The sequence below is a fragment of the Brassica napus genome, chromosome C3 (assembly GCF_020379485.1).
Source record: "Brassica napus cultivar Da-Ae chromosome C3, Da-Ae, whole genome shotgun sequence".
NCBI classification, from domain to species: Eukaryota; Viridiplantae; Streptophyta; class Magnoliopsida; order Brassicales; family Brassicaceae; genus Brassica; species Brassica napus.
In genome coordinates, this window is record NC_063446.1 from 36,857,816 (window position 1) to 36,875,516 (window position 17,701).

Below are 17,701 nucleotides of genomic sequence, written 5' to 3' on the forward strand. Positions count from 1 at the left end.
TTATCCAGAGTTGCGCCATAAAACATGCAAAACATGCAAAGCACCTTATTGCTAGAGAAATATTATGGCAGCAAAAAAATGATCACTCAAGGTATTAGACGCACAATCAGAACAGGGGGACACACTTTAATTTGGGACCCATAGATACCAGACGTACAGGCAAGACCACCTATCATGCCACAAGTCTACGACCCCAATTTGAAAGTGTCCGACCTTATAGACCCAATCATGAATGATTGGGATAGTTCAAAACTCAGGAGCCTACTAGATCCCCATGATATACTGTTGGTGCGCAGTTTACATATCAACAGGACTCCCATTCAGGATGGATATTGTTAGAATTCTCCAATTTCAGGCAATTTTCGGTCAAATCAGGGTACATGTTTGCAAGAGACAGAAAAGATACTGAAACAGGAATCAGTTACCATCGCTAAATCCTCTAAAGGAGAAAATTTGGAAAGTTTCAAGATGTAAAAATTCTGTCATTTTCTATGGCAAATTTTGTTTGGAGCAATTGCTACTAATGAGAAAGTTTTCAAGAGACATTGGATTTTTCAAGTTATTTGTAGAATTCAATTAATAACACTTTTTAGACGACAAAAAAATAATAATAACACTTTATGTTCGACTACATTTTCTTTTAGGTCCCCCCCCCCAACCCCATCATCGATTTGGATTTTCTCATTGACGTGTTGATAAAATACAAAGCAATTTAATGGCGTAAATGGCGCAATTACTCAGTAGCAATCGATCATTATGTAGAGTGGTATTAAAAATTTTGAATATTCCACAGAAGCTCTCTGGATCGCGTTCGAGGACTTCCACGTTGACTTTTGCCATATCGAGAAGGAAAATTTCTGTCATTTTTTACTATTCCTTCCATTTCAAAATAAAATAGCTTTTGATATTTTAATATGTAAAATATTTTTTATCTTTTAGACAATTTTAAAATCGAATAAAAACTGTATATCAAATAATTATTTATAGTCTAACTTTTCATTGATTAAATAATTTTTAATTTATATTTTATGATACATTTTGATAAAAATAACTTTTTAATAGTTTTTTTTTGACAACACTTTTTAATATAAATTGATTTAAGACATCGTACATTTACATTTTGAAAGAGAGTATAATTTATAATAGGTCCCTTTATAATATATCAAAAACCTTATTTAATACTTTGGAGGACTTCAAAGTTGATAGAGAGTATAGAACAGAACATATTGGAACTTCTTGCTTCCTCCTACACTTCCTCACACAACTCACAATCCTGGTTTCGTATCAAAATTCTCATTACTCCTTTAGCTAAAAGAAGATTCATACCGAGGATTTTTTTCATATCTTTCGCTGTCGGCGGAGTACTTTTCTGAACCGCCATGGTTTCGTACTCAAGCTGTAGAATTACGTTTGCGGGTCTGATTCTTTTGCTGGTTTCGAGCTGTGGAGTGGATAGATGTGAAGGTCTAGGCGAATTTGGGTTTGAATTTCACCACCGTTTCTCAGACCAGGTCCTCGGAGTTTTTCCCGGAGATGGGCTGCCTCATCTAGACTCTTCTAAGTACTACAGAGTGATGGCTCATCGAGATCGACTAATCAGAGGACGCAGGCTCGCAAACCAAGATCAGCCACTCGTCACTTTCGCTGACGGCAATGAAACTGTTCGTTTGAACGGCCTAGGATTGTAAGTATTTTTCTTTTGCTTTAAGTGATTTTTATTACTGAAATGAGATTGTTAAAAGACTTGGAGATGTTTTGTTTATTTTTTGTGTGTACAGTTTGCATTACGCGAACGTGACGGTCGGAACGCCGTCTAGTTGGTTTCTGGTTGCTTTAGACACTGGAAGTGATTTGTTTTGGCTCCCCTGTGATTGTACTAGTTGTGTCCGTAAACTCAAAGCACCTGGTGGCTCGGTAATGTTTCCTTTTACTTTTTTTTTTTAATGAGTATATTGCTTATGAATCATTTGTTCGCTTGAGCTTTCTTTGGTGGAGATCGTGATGAATCTGATGGGTTTTGTTCTAAATGAGACTTGACTTTACTTGTGTTAGAGATAAAATATCAACCACATAATAGAAATCTCACTTAGGCAACCCTTTGTTGACCAAGTCTTCAACACTTCGAGTTTTTTAGGACTCCACTCTATTTTTCAATCAAAAATAAAATTTGGAATAAGTTTTTTTTATAATTCTGCTGCATTTTTCACACCTAATAAAATAAAATTAAGTTTATTCCATAAATGAAGTAATGTATTTACTTTTTATTCACTACTTCACTTCTAGAGTGAACTGTAATTCCATTATTGAATTACTCTACTAAAGAAATGGAGGAATACACTCGGGATAATCTTAAATCTGACACTGGACTTATAAATTATGCATCTATATGAACTACAATCTCAATAAAATAGTGCCTAAGATTTTTGTTTTGTTGATTTGTAATGTGCTATCTCTTTAGACATTTTTTATAACTTCAAGTTGTTGAGTTCTTTACATGAGTTTTGTTTTATTTTTGTTGTTGAACAGAGCTTGGAGCTGAATATTTATAGCTCTAATGCATCGTCAACAAGTTCTAAAGTTCCTTGTAATAGCACGTTATGTAAGAGAGGTGATCGATGCGCTTCCCCAAATAGTAATTGCCCATACCAGATTCGGTATCTTTCAAACGGTACCTCATCTACTGGAGTCTTGGTTGAAGATGTACTTCACTTAGTTTCAAATGAGAAAAACTCCAAAGCTATTCCCGCTCGAATTACATTGGGGTAAGTACTTCCTTCCTTGCAGAAGAACCTTTTTATTTTTTCACAAACTATCTATTATTTTGGCAAGACAAAACCTTTCTTTGCTGGTGCAGATGTGGTCAAGTTCAGACCGGTGTATTCCACGATGGTGCAGCTCCTAATGGTCTCTTCGGGCTTGGCTTGGACGACATATCGGTTCCTAGCGTATTGGCAAAGGAAGGAATCGCAGCAAACTCGTTCTCAATGTGTTTTGGAAAGGATGGAGCTGGTAGGATCAGTTTTGGAGATAAAGGTAGCGTAGACCAACGAGAAACACCGTTAAACATAAGACAACCACAGTAAGCAAAGCTGTCATTGAACTTAATTGGTCCATCTCCTTGAATTTTACTTCTACTTACTATATTTTGTTTTTACTGTTTAACGAGTCCTACTTACAATATCACCGTCACTCAAATAAGCGTTGGAGGAAACACCGATGATCTCAAATTTGATGCTGTTTTCGACTCTGGAACCTCCTTCACTTATCTGACTGACGCAGCCTACACTCTTATTTCAGAAAGTGTAAGTCTAAGAGGCAGTTGGTAGGAGAATCTGAATGGACTTAAGAATCTCATAATCATAATTAAACCTGATATGATTTTGCAGTTTAATTCACAAGCTATGGACAAACGTTATCAAACTGATTCGAAGTTGCCTTTTGAGTACTGTTATGCATCGAGGTTGCTTCTTTACTCTAGGATCAGCATTTCCCTAAAATGTTAGTCATAATAACTTTTAGATCTAAATCTAACTTACAGCCCAAGCAAAGACAGTATCGAGTATCCAGCTGTGAATCTGACAATGAAAGGCGGGAGCTCATATCATGTTTATCACCCGTTAGTAGTTTTCCCCATGAAGGTTAGTTAGGCCAGCGAAACTCTGTTCCTTGTCTGCCATTACACTTTTAAGTAAAACTTTGTCTCTCTGTCCTTGTAATGTTTTCAGGACACAGATGTCTACTGTTTAGCCATCATAAAGATCGAAGACATTAGCATCATCGGACGTAAGTATCAATTCGGAAAAACTCAAACCAAAAATACGTTTGCCTAAACTCATAATGATCTCTATCGCATTTGTTTTTTTTTTTTAATAATCTGCAGAGAACTTCATGAATGGCTATCGTATTGTCTTTGATCGTGAGAAACTGACTCTTGGGTGGAAAGAATCTGATTGTGAGTTCCTTATCACACGTTCTTCATTGTAGAACATGTTATTATCTAGTTTCCTTTCTAATCAGAGTCGTACTTTCATGGCTAAAGGTTACACCGGTGAGACCTCGGCCAGGACGCTTCCATCGAACCGCTCAACTTTCTTGGCTAGACCGCCAGCTTCGTCGTTTGCACCAGAGGCAACTAATATACCATCTCAAAGACCAAGCACGTCGTCCTCCTCTTATCATTCTTTCTCGCTCTCACTTTCTTTCTTCTACTTCTCAATTTTGGCCATCTTTTGATTATAATATATATACTATACACATTTAGCCATCTGGGGCTATACACAACTTATTATATTCTTTCGAAGGTAGCTGGGTTAAAATTGAGCGAATTATAAAGAAAGAGTGATTGTTATGGACTTATGTTATTATGATTTTCACACACGCTTTACAGACAATGTGAAGCTCTGTTTTGTAGACCTTGGAAAGACAAAAAAGATTTGGAGAGAGAGACACAGATACGAGAGAGATTTTGAGAGAGAATAAAGATTTGCTACAGATTTGATCTTATCCTCCTCGAAGCTTGACGAATGGGCTTGAGCGTTGTTGGACTGGAGCTAAGCCCACCTGGCGTTTATCATCTTCAACCTGCACTTGCTCTGCTATGGACTGCAGAGAGTTCGTCGATGGGTGTTGTAACTTACACCCCCCTTCAAACTTGAGGTGGGTGAATAACCAACTCCAAGTTTGTGTCTGAGATGAATGAATGCAACTTTAGGAGGAGGTTTGGTGAAGATATCTGCAGTTTGGAAAGCAGCAGATATATATGTCGGGTTTCAATGAGACCGAGAGCTACTCTTTCTCTTATGTAATGCCAGTCTAGTTCGAAGTGTTTGGTCCTAGCATGAAAGCCAGGATTTGCACTCAGTTGAACTGCTGAGAGATTGTCACAATGTAGAATAGCAGGGCCCAACTGAGGAACTTTAAGATCGCGAAGCAAAGCTGATATCCAAGTTAGTTCCGCAGCCGTTTCTGCCATTGAGCGATACTCTGCTTCGGTGGAAGACCGCAAGACAGTGGGTTGTCGCTTCGCACACCAAGACACTAGATTGGGACCGAGAAAAGTGCAAAAACCAGTTGTGGAGCGGCGAGTCTCCTTGCATCTTGCCCAGTCGCTGTCACTAAACGCAGTGATAAGAAGATTGTTTGAGTTGCTGAGGTGAAGACCCATAGATGTTGTGCCTCGTACATAACGCAGGATGCGCTTGAGTAGAGCAAAGTCCGAGATAGTGGGAGAATGCATTCGCTGGCACACGAAATTGACTGAGAATTGCAGATCTGGTCGAGTAATGGTCAGGTACTGTAGTTTACCAGCAAGACTTCGAAAGTACGTCGGGTCGGAGAATAGCTCAGAGCCATTAGGCGTCTTGTCAAGTTGAAGAGGCAATGGTGTGGGCATAGGATTGCAGGTCGACATACCTGCTTGATATAGAATATCTTCTGCATACTTTCCTTGGTTTAGAAACATCCCGGAAGAGTGATGCTCCACTTGGATCCCAAGAAAGTAATGGAGTGTACCAAGGTCTTTCATCGAGAACTTAGTGTTAAGAGCTTCAATGAGAAGTTTAAACTGATCAGGATTGCTGCCAGTGAGAATAATGTCATCGACATAGAGTAGTAGTACCATCGTTATCCCATTTCGATGATAAACAAAGAGTGATGGGTCAGTCGAGCTGCAAGCAAAACCATACTCTAGAAGGAAAACACTGAACTTGTCGAACCAAGCTCGTGGAGCCTGCTTAAGACCATAGATCGCCTTATCGAGTTTGCAGACATAGGTAGGATGATTTGGATCTTCAAAACCAGGGGGTTGCATCATATATATGTCTTCATGCAGATCACCATAAAGAAATGCACTTTTAACATCAAGTTGAGTGACTGACCAGTTTTTTGCTGTTGCCACGCCAAGTACAGCTCTAATCGTGGCTGATCTGACCACCGGACTGAAAGTTTCATGATAATCCGTACCTTCTACTTGATGAAATCCCTTAGCCACCAAACGAGACTTGAACTTGTCAATGGTACCGTCAGCGTTGAGTTTTAAGCGGTGAACCCATTTGCAGCCTATAATATTCATGTCTGGGGTTGCAGGAACAAGATGCCAAGTTTGAAGAGCTTGTTGGTCTTTCATTTCAGTTTCCATAGAATCAGCCCATCTTGGATCTTTGAGAGCCTCACTGATTGTCTTAGGTTCTACTGGATAGGCAGGATTAGTGTGCAGAAGATAACGTGTATTGGGCTTGAATGTTCCAGCCTTTGATCTTGTAGTCATAGGATGCACATTGGTAGATGCCTCATGTTCTTGTTCTGCAGGTACATCAGTCTCAAAAGGTGGGTCAGATGTAGCATCATTGTCGTCAGTTTCACCAGGATCACCATTTGCCACAAATATATCTGATGGAGTTTGTGGAAAAGACGTAGCCGGTGGAGGAAGAGACATCAATGTGGTAACATAGGGCTCAGTCTGAGTTGTTTCTGGTCTGAAGGAGGCTGACTGCCACGCTTTAAGGAGAGCAGTGGAGTATTCAGGAACCAAGTGCTTGAATTTTTCAGTGAAAGACAGACAGTCTTCATCAAAAATAGCATGGCGGCTAATATAAACACGCCCTGTTGGCAGCGATATCCTTTGTAGGCAGCATTATATCCCAGAAAGACACATTGCAGAGACCTCGGCTCAAACTTGTGGGCAGTATATGGTCGTAAGCAGGGGTAACAGGCACAACCAAATACTCTTAGAGATGTGTAGTCAGGTTCTTGTTGATGCAACATTTGATAGGGAGTTTTAAAGTTCAGAGCTGCAGCTGGAAGTAAGTTGCTGAGATAATTTGCAGTAAAGAAGCTCTCCACCCAGTACTGAAGCGGAACTTGACTGTGAAAGAGCATAGATAGGCTGAGTTCTATGAGATGCCTATGTTCCACACCATTTTGCTGGGGTGTGTGTGGACAAGAAATCTGTTGTTTAATGCCACATTCGACCAAGTGAGTTTTGAACTGATTGCTCGTGAATTCTCCTCCACCATCACTTTGGAACACTTTTATTTTCTTATTGAATTGATTCTCGACTAACTTCTGAAATTGTTTAAACACACCAAAGAAATTTGATTTAAACTTTAAAGGATAGAACCAGCTGTATCTGGAATAGTCATCCACAAAAACCACATAAAACTTGAAACTTTGTACAGAAGTAACAGGTGCAGGACCCCAAAGATGGCAGTGAATTCGAGCAAGTGGTTCTAAAGTGAATGAACCAGAAACTGAAAAAGGTAAACTAAAGCTTTTTCCCATTTGGCAAGGTTCAGAAAGGGGATTTCTTCTGCTCTTATTTATTGAAATAGCCTTGCTGTTGTGAAGGTGCTGAAGAACCTGAGTACTAGCATGTCCTAGACGATGATGCCAGATGAGAAGATCAGTGGCTTGTTGTCTAGTTGAGTAGAATGGTTTGTAGTTCTGGTTCTCCAGCACATAGAGACCGTTACGCCTTGGCCCCTTGGTGAGAACCTTCTTTGTTTCCAGATCCATGATGTAAACCTTATGAGAATCAAAGAACACGCCACATGGGTAATCTTCACATAACTTAGAAACAGATAATAAGGGTTTTTGGACAGATGAGCAAACCAGAAAGTCATGCAAAGGCAGACTACCTGAGGAAACAGAGAAGTTTGCGGACCCAACATGTGTGATAGGAAGAAAGTTACCATCTGCTGCCATTATTGTTTCTGACCCGTTGTAAGGGGTTGAAGAATTCAGACCAGCTGTAGTTGATGTGACATGAGCAGTGGCTCCTGAATCCGGATACCATTCCTGTCCTGAAACTTGAGAGACTTGGAGAGCTGCTAAGGCCTGAGGTAAGTTGTCGTTTTGATAATTGGTGTCAAAGAGATTCCAACAGCGAAGAGCTGTGTGTCCCATTCTCCCACATATTTGACATATGGGCCTCTGAGTAGCAGAAGTCATGTGATTGTTTGTCCAGTAGATACTGATTGTTGGTGAAAGCCTCTCCCACGCGAGGAGTAACCACCACGACCTCTGTTTGAGTAAGATCCTCTACCTCTGTAGTTATGGCTCGTTGTAGTGTAGTTTGATGGAGGGTCAGCTTCAGACTTTTGAGTTTGAAAGGCCATGTGGGGTGAAACTGCAGATGAATCGTCATGAGAAGTCAGGCGACTATCATAACCAGCTACCTCTGAGACCACATCATTAAAGGTAGGTGCCGGTGTACGAGACAGAGAGTGTTGTACAACTGTACAGACATGATCATATTCTCGGCCAAGACCATTAAAAAAATTGAAGATTTTCATAGATTCTTCAACAGGGTGACCAATAGAGCTGAGCTGGTCACAAATAGTTCTGAACTCACGACAATATTCTGTAAATGTCTTTCCCTTTTTTGAAACCAGTTGTAAGTTACGACGGAGTTCAAAAACACGAGCAAGAGAGCTACGATTGAAGTTTTTAGCTAGTGTCTTCCAGATCTCTTGAGATGTAGAGAGACCCACGACATACCCAAGTACTTCTTCAGAGAGTGTGCCGAACAGCCAAGAACGAACCAGATGATCTGTGCAGAGCCAAGCTTCGTAGAGGGGATTGGGTACTTCCGTGGATGTAGTTCCCGCAAGAACAGAGATGGTTGCAGGTGGTTGGTTTTCCCGTCCATCCACAAACCCAAGAAGCTTTTGACTGGTGAGGAGAGATTCGAGTTGCGGTTTCCACAGCAAGTAATTACGGTCGGTGAGCTTGATTGTTACTGCACTTGAGACATGAACTTGACTAGGAAGCGGATAAGGATCGAGGCTAGGCTCCATTATACCTGTTAAGGTGTTATAAGCTCTGATACCATGAGCGAATTATAAAGAAAGAGTGATTGTTATGGACTTATGTTATTATGATTTTCACACACGCTTTACAGTACAGACAATGTGAAGCTCTGTTTTATAGAGCTTGGAAAGACAAAAAAGATTTGGAGAGAGAGACACAGATACGAGAGAGATTTTGAGAGAGAAGAAAGATTTGCTACAGATTTGATCTTATCCTCCTCGAAGCTTGACGAATGGGCTTGAGCGTTGTTGGACTGGAGCTAAGCCCACCTGGCGTTTATCATCTTCAACCTGCACTTGCTCTGCTATGGACTGCAGAGAGTTTGTTGATGGTTTGTTGTAACTTACAAAAATTACCAAAACATACTGCACTACAGTTGTTCAAAAAAAAAAAAAAATGTTGTATATATATTTAGTATGATAATTGATTTTACTACCGTTAATTAAAATATTAGAAATATGAAATATCACTTCAAACATTTTCAACGAATATTCGGTTTTAGCCTTTTAGGATAAAAATGTTCACAAAAAATGTATATATCTCTTGTAATGTCACACGTACACAAGCATCAATGGAAGCAGTTTGATGGTGTGGCCAACTACTCGATTAAGCGGAACTACATGGACTGCCGTTCACTGTCCCATTCTGATTTCCTCAAAGCTTTGGTTCAGAGAGTTTGTTGACATGACCAACAAATTGTTTTCTTACATGCAGTTTTAGATAGCATTATAACTCGGAGATATATGTATATGTGTTTCTTTCTAGATGCACAGTTATATCACATAGGCCTGGATGTTTTTAGCTGGATTTGAAGAGCCATATACCGTTTTCTATAGATACATACTTCTTTTGATGAAGATGCTTTGCCGTTTTTAATTGAAGATGATACACTGCATGTTGTTTCAAGGGGAGAGAAAAGACTTCGATATCTGCCAAACGAAAAGGAAACAAAAATGTTGAAAAAGGAAACAAAATGAAGTGGCCCATACAGGTTTCGAACCTGTGACCTTCGCGTTATTAGCACGACGCTCTAACCAACTGAGCTAATGGGCCAATTTGTTCAACAACTCGACTTAATCTTAAATAACACAGTCTTAGGTAAATGTGCAACCTTGAGAATAACATTATTAAGAAATGTGATGCTGCTTTTAAGAGCTCTAAGGAAGAAAACAAATGAAATAGTACTGATGTATGTTAATGTCGTTGACACAGTTAAAACGAGTATTACTACAGTAATGATGAAGACATATCAAAATGATTCACGAAGGGAGTAAAACAGAACCAGTTTGAAAGAAAATTAATGTATTACCAGAGTGGTCAATGAAGAAGTGTTTGTCATCCGTAAGATCTGCCACATTTGATTAACACAAAAGCATAAGCAGTTAGACAGAAGACGAACAATAATTAGATTCAGGCAGCAGGAATCCAAAAGTGAAGTGAAGCATGATAAGTTAGAAACAGAGTAGGTTTACACCAATTTTAACAGATGACATCGAGTGGCTGCTTACATGCATATGGTGAAGTACCACGAGAAGCCATACAAAGGACCAAATCAAAAACAGAACCAACGAATGTAAGGTGATGTCAAAAAACATCAAGAGAAGCTTAAGCAATGACTTTTAGAAATAAAAAAGAAGCTGAAGAGCTTATTGTCCCATATGCTTAAGACACAAAAGGAATTAGCAACAACTGAGCAGTCAAATTAAGCTCATGTCTTGTAATAATTTGATTGCTTAGGATACTAAGATACTATAGCTAGATACTGCGCAGTCAAATCAAGTTGATGTTATCTAGTCAATCAAATTTGATAAATCCCAAAGAGAATTAGTTTGTAAGAGATGGGTTTAAGGAGACGATGAGTAACTTAATCAACTTACATGTTCCAAGTGATTTGTCATGCATAATGAAAGCAAGAAGACTAAGAAAATAATGGGTTTAACGAGTTTGAAAGCAGTCAAAAAGAAGACAAGACAAAGTAAAACTCAAGACCAATCAGCTATCAAACAATTCTACACGATTTTAGCACATGTTTCCTACATCATAAACAGATTAAAAAGAATAGACTGTCTGAATACTAGACTCTAAAATACTTCAAGAACATCACGAAGATGATCATCAATTGTGAGGATACTACTAGTACTCTTAAAATATTTCACCTTCCTCAAGATCATAAAGAAGATCATCATCAATATGATCAGTTTTTAAAACCAACCCAAACTTTTTAAGTAAAGATCGATCTCTTGCCTTACGGGAGCCGCCAATGAGTTTTACCAGTTCTTTTTCGGCTTTTTCGGCAGACAAGGGATCTTGTTCGAACTTACAGTTTGATCTTGCTTCTTCTTCTTCTTCCATCTTCACTATCGCAAGCCTTTCCTCTTGTCTGACTTTCATCCTTTCCTCAATCATGGCTTTTTCTTCAAGCTGCCTTCTCTGTAGAAGTTGCTTCTCTCTTCTGATCGTCATCATAGCCTCAGACTTGTTACTACTCGACTTGACAATTATATCTGCAAATCTAATCTTTATCGCTGCCGCACGATCAGATTTTGAGGAGGAGGAAGAGGACAAGAACAACAGATCACGACCCAGACTTGTTGCTGTCGTCATTGCAAAACCCTAGGTTTCGAATTTGAAACAGAGAGTGAGAGAGTAACGATAAAGAAGAAGAATGAAGAAAAATCAATGCCGAAAAAGAAACCCTAAATCTCGGATTTGTAGAGAAGAGAATGTCTCTGTGAAAATCTATTTCTGTAGGAGACTCGGTCTGTTTATAGTATATAGGTTGTTAAATGGGACCCGCTCTATTTCCTTTTTCGTTTTTTTTTAAATTCGATTATTGTTTTGCAATGGATATTATTTCCTTTTTTGAATACCTGATCATCTTAGTAATGTATTGGTTATTTCCTTTTTGTCAAATATCCAGCCGTTAATATAGTTGTTTCCTTTTTGCTTTTTCTCATGACCTAATCATAAACGTACTAGTTATTTCCTTTTTTCTAAAATTTATTAAAATCTAACCGTGTTACTAATTACTCCTTTCTTCTTCTTTTTTTTTTAAAACAAAATTCCTTTCTTTTTCTTTTTTTCTTGGTAAAATCTTTTTTCTATTTTTCTAACAATCGACGGTTGTTTTTTTTCTCTTAAAATCAATCAAATAAAAGACGATAAATCATGCTATCAGCATCAGAGGTAAATCATTTTTTTGGACCAATCTAAAAGAGATAAATCTTAAACATGAAAATCACACATCATCTCATGGCAAGTGGACTGTTCTTCAGATTATAAGACCAAGAGAGGGAATAAAGAAGCGAATCATTTTTTCTTGGGGTGGGTCGGGGGGGGGGGGGGGGGGGGGGGGGGGGGGGTGACAGAATTTAAGTTACAGTATGTTCTTGGTAAACCGTATGTCATGATCTTTCCATTACTCGAAGATTCCTCAACAAACGGGTTTGTTTTAAAGAACTAACAAGTGAAGTCAAACCAAAAGAAGCCTTCTAATAATCAGTTCAAAGTTGATGAGACATCTGGTATAGAAAGAGTCGATCAAATCTTGGAAACGTTTGGCCTGAAGACAGGTGGGTAAGCGCTTACATTCTTTGTTGATACATCTGATCTTTGTAGGTGTGTGGAAAGCCTAGCGTTGGATCTCTTCTACTTGACTAAGATCAATCAGCTATAAGCAAACATGAAGCTTGGCTCCTCCAAACCCTGACCAATCCTCCTAAATCACAAAGAATGAGTGACAAAAAAGGAAACAAAAATAGAATGGCCTATACAGGTTTCGAACCTGTGACCTTCGCGTTATTAGCACGACGCTCTAACCAACTGAGCTAATAGGCCATTTGGTTAATACCCTGACTTAATATTAAATAACAAAGGTTTGAGTAAATGTTGTATCCTTGAGTATGGTATTATTGTGCAAAAATGTGATACAACATTCTATGTTTTCAGTAATGCTGAAGATCTTCCAACCAAAATGATTCATGAACGGGGTAAAACAGAACCAGTTTGAAAGAAAATCATATGTTACCTGAGCACTGGTAATAGCCTAATAGGTACAGCAACAGGGTGGTCAATGAAGAAGTGTTCGTCATCCCGAAGATCTGCCACATTTGATGAACACAAAGAATGCATAAATAGTTTGACGGAAGATCAAGGTGGATTCTAAGTAAAAAAAAAAAGGTGGATTCTAAGTAAGAAACAGAGTCGGTCACACCAATGTTGACAGAAGATAGTGTAATCTGCCTTTCCTCATGATTGCTATATTTAGACATTGAGTGCCTCTTACATGCAGATGGTCAAGTAGCACGAGAAAGAAATGTGGGATACGATTAGCCATTTGACCTCACAAAATACATTGAAACAGAAAGAAGAAAGATCAATCAAATAGATCCAAAGGATGAAAGGACCAAATCAGAACAGAACCATGGAATGAAAGGCAATGTCCACTGGTGTCAGTGTAATATCCAATGAAGCTTAAGCAATGACATGGTCACATGAGCAGTCAAATCAAGTTGATGTTATCTAATAAATCAGTTACACACCATCAGAGATGAATGGTCAAAAACTTGGTTGAAGTAAATGATGAGTAACATAATTAACTTACGTGTTCGAAGTCATTGGTCCTGTAATAATGAAGCCAATTAGACTAAGCAACTCTGAATGGGTTTACCGATTTTGAAAGCAGTCAAAAAGAAAACGTAAAAAATTCTTGTCATAGACAGACAATTCTACATGATCATAGACAGACAAAGAGAAAAAAAGATTGTCAGAATACTAGATTCTAAACGATTCCACCTTCTTCAAGATCATCAAGCAGATCATCATCACTTGTTAAAACCAATCAAACTCTGTTTATATGCAAACTCTACTATGATACGATACTAGTACTCTAAAAGATTTCACCTTCCTCAAGATCATAAAGACGATCATCATCAATATGATCAGTTTTTAAAACCAACCCAAACTTTTTAAGCAAAGATCGATCTCTTGCCTTACGGGACCCGCCAATGAGTTTTAACAGTTCTTTTTCGGCTTTTTCGGCAGACAAGGGATCTTGTTCGAACTTACCGTTTGATCTTGCTTCTTCTTCTTCTTCCATCTTCATTATCGCAAGCCTTTCCTCTTGTCTGACTTTCATCCTTGCCTCGATCATGGCTTTTTCTTGAAGCTGAAGAAGTAGCTTCTCTCTTCTGATCGTCATCATAGCCTCAGACTTGTTACTACTCGACTTGACAATTATATCTGCAAATCTAATCTTTATCGCTGCCGCACGATCAGATTTTGAGGAGGAAGAGGACAAGAACAACGGATCACCACCCAGACTTGTTGCTGTCGTCATTGCAAAACCCTAGGTTTCGAATTTGAAACAGAGAGTGAGAGAGAACAAAAGCGAGGCAGAAGTAGCGAAGAAAAACAAATTTTGAGGAAAAGAAACCCTAAAACTCGGATTTGTTGTTTGTCTTGCGAGAGCGAAGAGTGTCTGTGAAAATCTATTTCTGTAGGAGACTCGGTGTTTATATAGGAGAGGTGATGTTAGCGGGACCCGCTCTATTTCCTTTTTCCTTCTTTTTAAAATTCGATTATTATTTTGCAATGGGTATATTTCCTTTTCTTTTTTTTTTTGTTTAGACAAAAGTCCAGCCTTTAATAACTAAGGTTTTTCTTTTTTTCCTTTCTTAATATTCACGTGTTAATTAGTTATTTATTTATTTTTCTTTTCTCAAGACCTGATCATAAACGTATTGGTTGTTTCCTTTTTTCTATAAATCTATATTAAAATCTTAACCGTTACTGCTCCTTCCTTTTTCTATTTTTCTAATAATCAACAGTTGTTTTTTTCTTCTTTTCTTTTCTAAAAACAAGGCTCCGTTTATGACTGAAGATGTGATTACATAGAAAAATCAACGCAAAATGCAACAGTTGATTTGACTCACTTGTTTTATTAAATTTTAACACAAGAGATTAATGAATGATTTTGCATAGAAAAATACAACAAAAACTATATGATTTTGACTCAATTGTTTTACATAGAAAAATCAACAAAAAATGCAACAGTTGATTTGACTCAATTGTTTTATTAAATTTTAACACAAGAGATTAATTAATGATTTTGCATAGAAAAATACAACAAAAACGATATGATTTTGCCCAAAAAATGCAGCAGTTGATGTGATTCAATTATGTATAAAATGGAACACAAGAGATTAATTAATTATTTTGCATAGAAAAATGCAACAAAATTATATATTTTAATGTTTTAAATTTTAATTATTTTTTATTAGCGTTCTATAATTTTGTTATGATATATTTAAAGAGCATAGTTTCAAAATGGATCAAGGCATTATAAATTGTTAGACCAGCGCCGGTTGCAGTTAACATTGTGAAAGAGATAACGAAAACAAAGAAAAGTAAATCATAAATCTGAAGTGTTTTTGTCTCGCGAGAGAAGAGTGTATGTAAAATCTATTTCGTCAGGGGATTCACTACGTTTATAAAGACGTGTGTTGTTGCTAATTTCCTTTTTTCGTATTGCTAATTTTTTTTTAAGACTGGATCATTTATTAATGCACTCATTATTTCTTTTTTTTCTAAAACTTAGTCGTTGACAATTATTTAGTTATTTTTTATTTTATTACCAACACCCATATAAAAGACACAAATATTTTTATTTGATTGTATATTATGATTCTACTGTTTAAATTTGCACAAGTAACAATCAAGTAGTACCAAATGAGAGAAAATTCTGAAATAATATGAAATTACGAACTTCCAAAAAAAGAAATGCAATTATGAATAAGGAATCTTGCGGTAGATGAGCTACTACTCTGAATCTATAACTATGATACGACTATGCGAAACGTGAATAACCTCTGTTTTTACAGCTAAGGAATAAACACCTGAAATAGTATTCTGTTCATTAGTTTCAGAACGGCTTAAAACAGCTAGGCTCCGATTGTTTGCAACTGTGGTGACTGTTGCTTTAGAAAAAAAATTACTTTAGAAAATTTAGGTTTAAAAAAACTGTCAATGGCTTTAGAAAGAATCTATGTTAACATTAGCGCTATCTGGAAGGTAATCCCGGACCTAGCGAGTTACCAAAAAGATAGGGAATTATTTGGAAAATACGCAGAACCTAGTTTTAAATACAATAAACATGAAGACACAAATTCTTAGACATAATTATATAACTTTTATATATAATTTTAAAAACATTTAGATTATGATGTGTTTGGTACGCAAAAATCTCTAAATGCAATATGTATGTGTTTGTTTTGGGTTTGGGTTTGATAGCTAATTTAAATCTAAACTATTAAAACCGAAGTATATTTTGTACTTAACCCTAACTTTTCCACGGTAATTACCATCACATGTCATTGGATTAATAATTTAAAATAAATCTTAAAAATTAAAATTCTCATTAAAGATGTTTTTGTCTTTCATCTTACCCTAATCTAACCAGCAAGACGACGTTAAGATCATAAAGATCTAAGATCAACAAGACTTACGGCTTCTACGACGAATGCAGACGGAGATTTACATCACTGGAAAATATTCACCTAAACGAAGATCGTTGGTTTTTAAATCCGAAGTTATGTATTTTTATTTATTGTAACATAATTTTCTTCTTTGCTTATTCCTTATGGCAGAAGATTTGGATGGCTATGAAGGTGACGAAGACAGGATTCAAGGTATGTCTATCTCTCTGCTTTTACATATTTATATAATAGACTAATTTTGATTTTCGAATGAGAAAATTTTCTGATGCAAAAATATGTGTTGTTATGAACTCCAAGGAAAAAGCATCTGATTTTGGGATCTCAATGATGGCCTCCAATCTGATTTTGGGATCTTATTCTCATTAGCATATTGTTGTTTCCTATAAGCATGGTCTGACCTTAATAGGTCACTCATTTGGGTGTTGTTGGAAGAAGAGTGAAGCGTGTTTTGATGAATGCAACCTCTACAGAATCAAGTCCATCTCAGAAACTAGCTCTGATTCTTCAAACAAAGTAGATTTCTACTCTTTTTTTTTTTTTGCAAAAAGATTTCTACTCTTCTTGAAGGTGAAAAACGTATATAAATGTCTATTACTAAGTTTAAGTCAAAGAAACTGAACGTTTTACTTATTTGTTGCATCTAATGTTTGTTTCTGGATAACAGGTGTACAACGATGAAGCTGATACTTTAATTATCAGTCTTGAGAATGTTCATCTCCACCAGGAGGCATCTCATCACTGTGGTTGCCGCTGGTAGCTGTACTCCGAACAATTCGAAGATGGGAGCTTGCAGGTTCATCTGAGCAGATTGACACTGTTATAGTTTGTGACAAAGGTGAAGTAGACTTTAGAGGTGATAGTAAATTCGCAGAGCATAGCTGTGAGTGAGCTTGTGAAGTCAAAGATCATGTCAGAGCAAACTAGTCAGTATCTTCCAATATATTCTGTTAGATATGAGTTGTTGCAGGTCATAAGAGAGAACCAGGTTACACAGTAACTTGACGAGGATGGTTATACTATAAAAGTAAATTAGGTTGCAACCAAGGCATGTAGCAGTAATGAGTGTTTTTGTTTTTGAAATTTAGCTGTAATGACTGTTGCAAAAGCGAGTAAGCTAAGTGAAGAGATGAGAATAAAGCTAGGTACGCCATCGTGTCAAAGATGTAACTGGAGTTGGGTCGCAGCTAGACATATTAAGTTCCATCATCTTTTAAAAAAATTGGGATTCTTACTTATAACCATATTCTTTTGTATAACCATTGCAATAATTTGACACTACTGTTTTACTATGTTTGCATGTTATACTATGATTTCCGCTTAAACTCAAGGTGACAAAATATTAGATTTATGAAAATATACTAACATTAAATTTACAAAAATGTTATTTTGTTTTAACA

General features: G+C 37.2%; 1 protein-coding gene and 2 non-coding genes across 3 annotated transcripts; 1 reads left to right on the top strand and 2 right to left on the bottom strand.

Annotated features, from left to right (window-relative positions):
* Window positions 1–1,132: 1,132 nt before the first annotated feature.
* Window positions 1,133–4,410, top strand: LOC125583753 (aspartyl protease family protein 1-like). Its single transcript, XM_048751221.1, has 10 exons — window positions 1,133–1,684; window positions 1,779–1,914; window positions 2,527–2,762; window positions 2,855–3,079; window positions 3,167–3,302; window positions 3,387–3,460; window positions 3,539–3,638; window positions 3,726–3,783; window positions 3,881–3,952; window positions 4,040–4,410. The coding sequence occupies exons 1-10, from the start codon at window positions 1,380–1,382 to the stop codon at window positions 4,231–4,233; spliced, it is 1,536 nt and encodes a 511-aa protein (XP_048607178.1). The 5' UTR covers window positions 1,133–1,379; the 3' UTR covers window positions 4,234–4,410.
* Window positions 4,411–9,787: 5,377 nt separating this feature from the next.
* Window positions 9,788–9,861, bottom strand: TRNAI-AAU. Its single transcript has one exon. It is a non-coding gene; the product is annotated as a tRNA-Ile (tRNA).
* Window positions 9,862–12,571: 2,710 nt separating this feature from the next.
* TRNAI-AAU lies at window positions 12,572–12,645 on the bottom strand. The gene has a single exon. It is a non-coding gene; the product is annotated as a tRNA-Ile (tRNA).
* Window positions 12,646–17,701: the final 5,056 nt, after the last annotated feature.

Excerpts from the sequence above, each read along its gene's own strand:
- LOC125583753 (XM_048751221.1), top strand. The coding sequence starts at position 1,380 with ATGGTTTCGTACTCAAGCTGTAGAATTACGTTTGCGGGTCTGATTCTT. Across the intron at positions 3,080-3,166 it reads TTAAACATAAGACAACCACA|TCCTACTTACAATATCACCG; the intron begins GTAAGCAAAGCT and ends CTGTTTAACGAG. Across the intron at positions 3,639-3,725 it reads TAGTAGTTTTCCCCATGAAG|GACACAGATGTCTACTGTTT; the intron begins GTTAGTTAGGCC and ends TAATGTTTTCAG.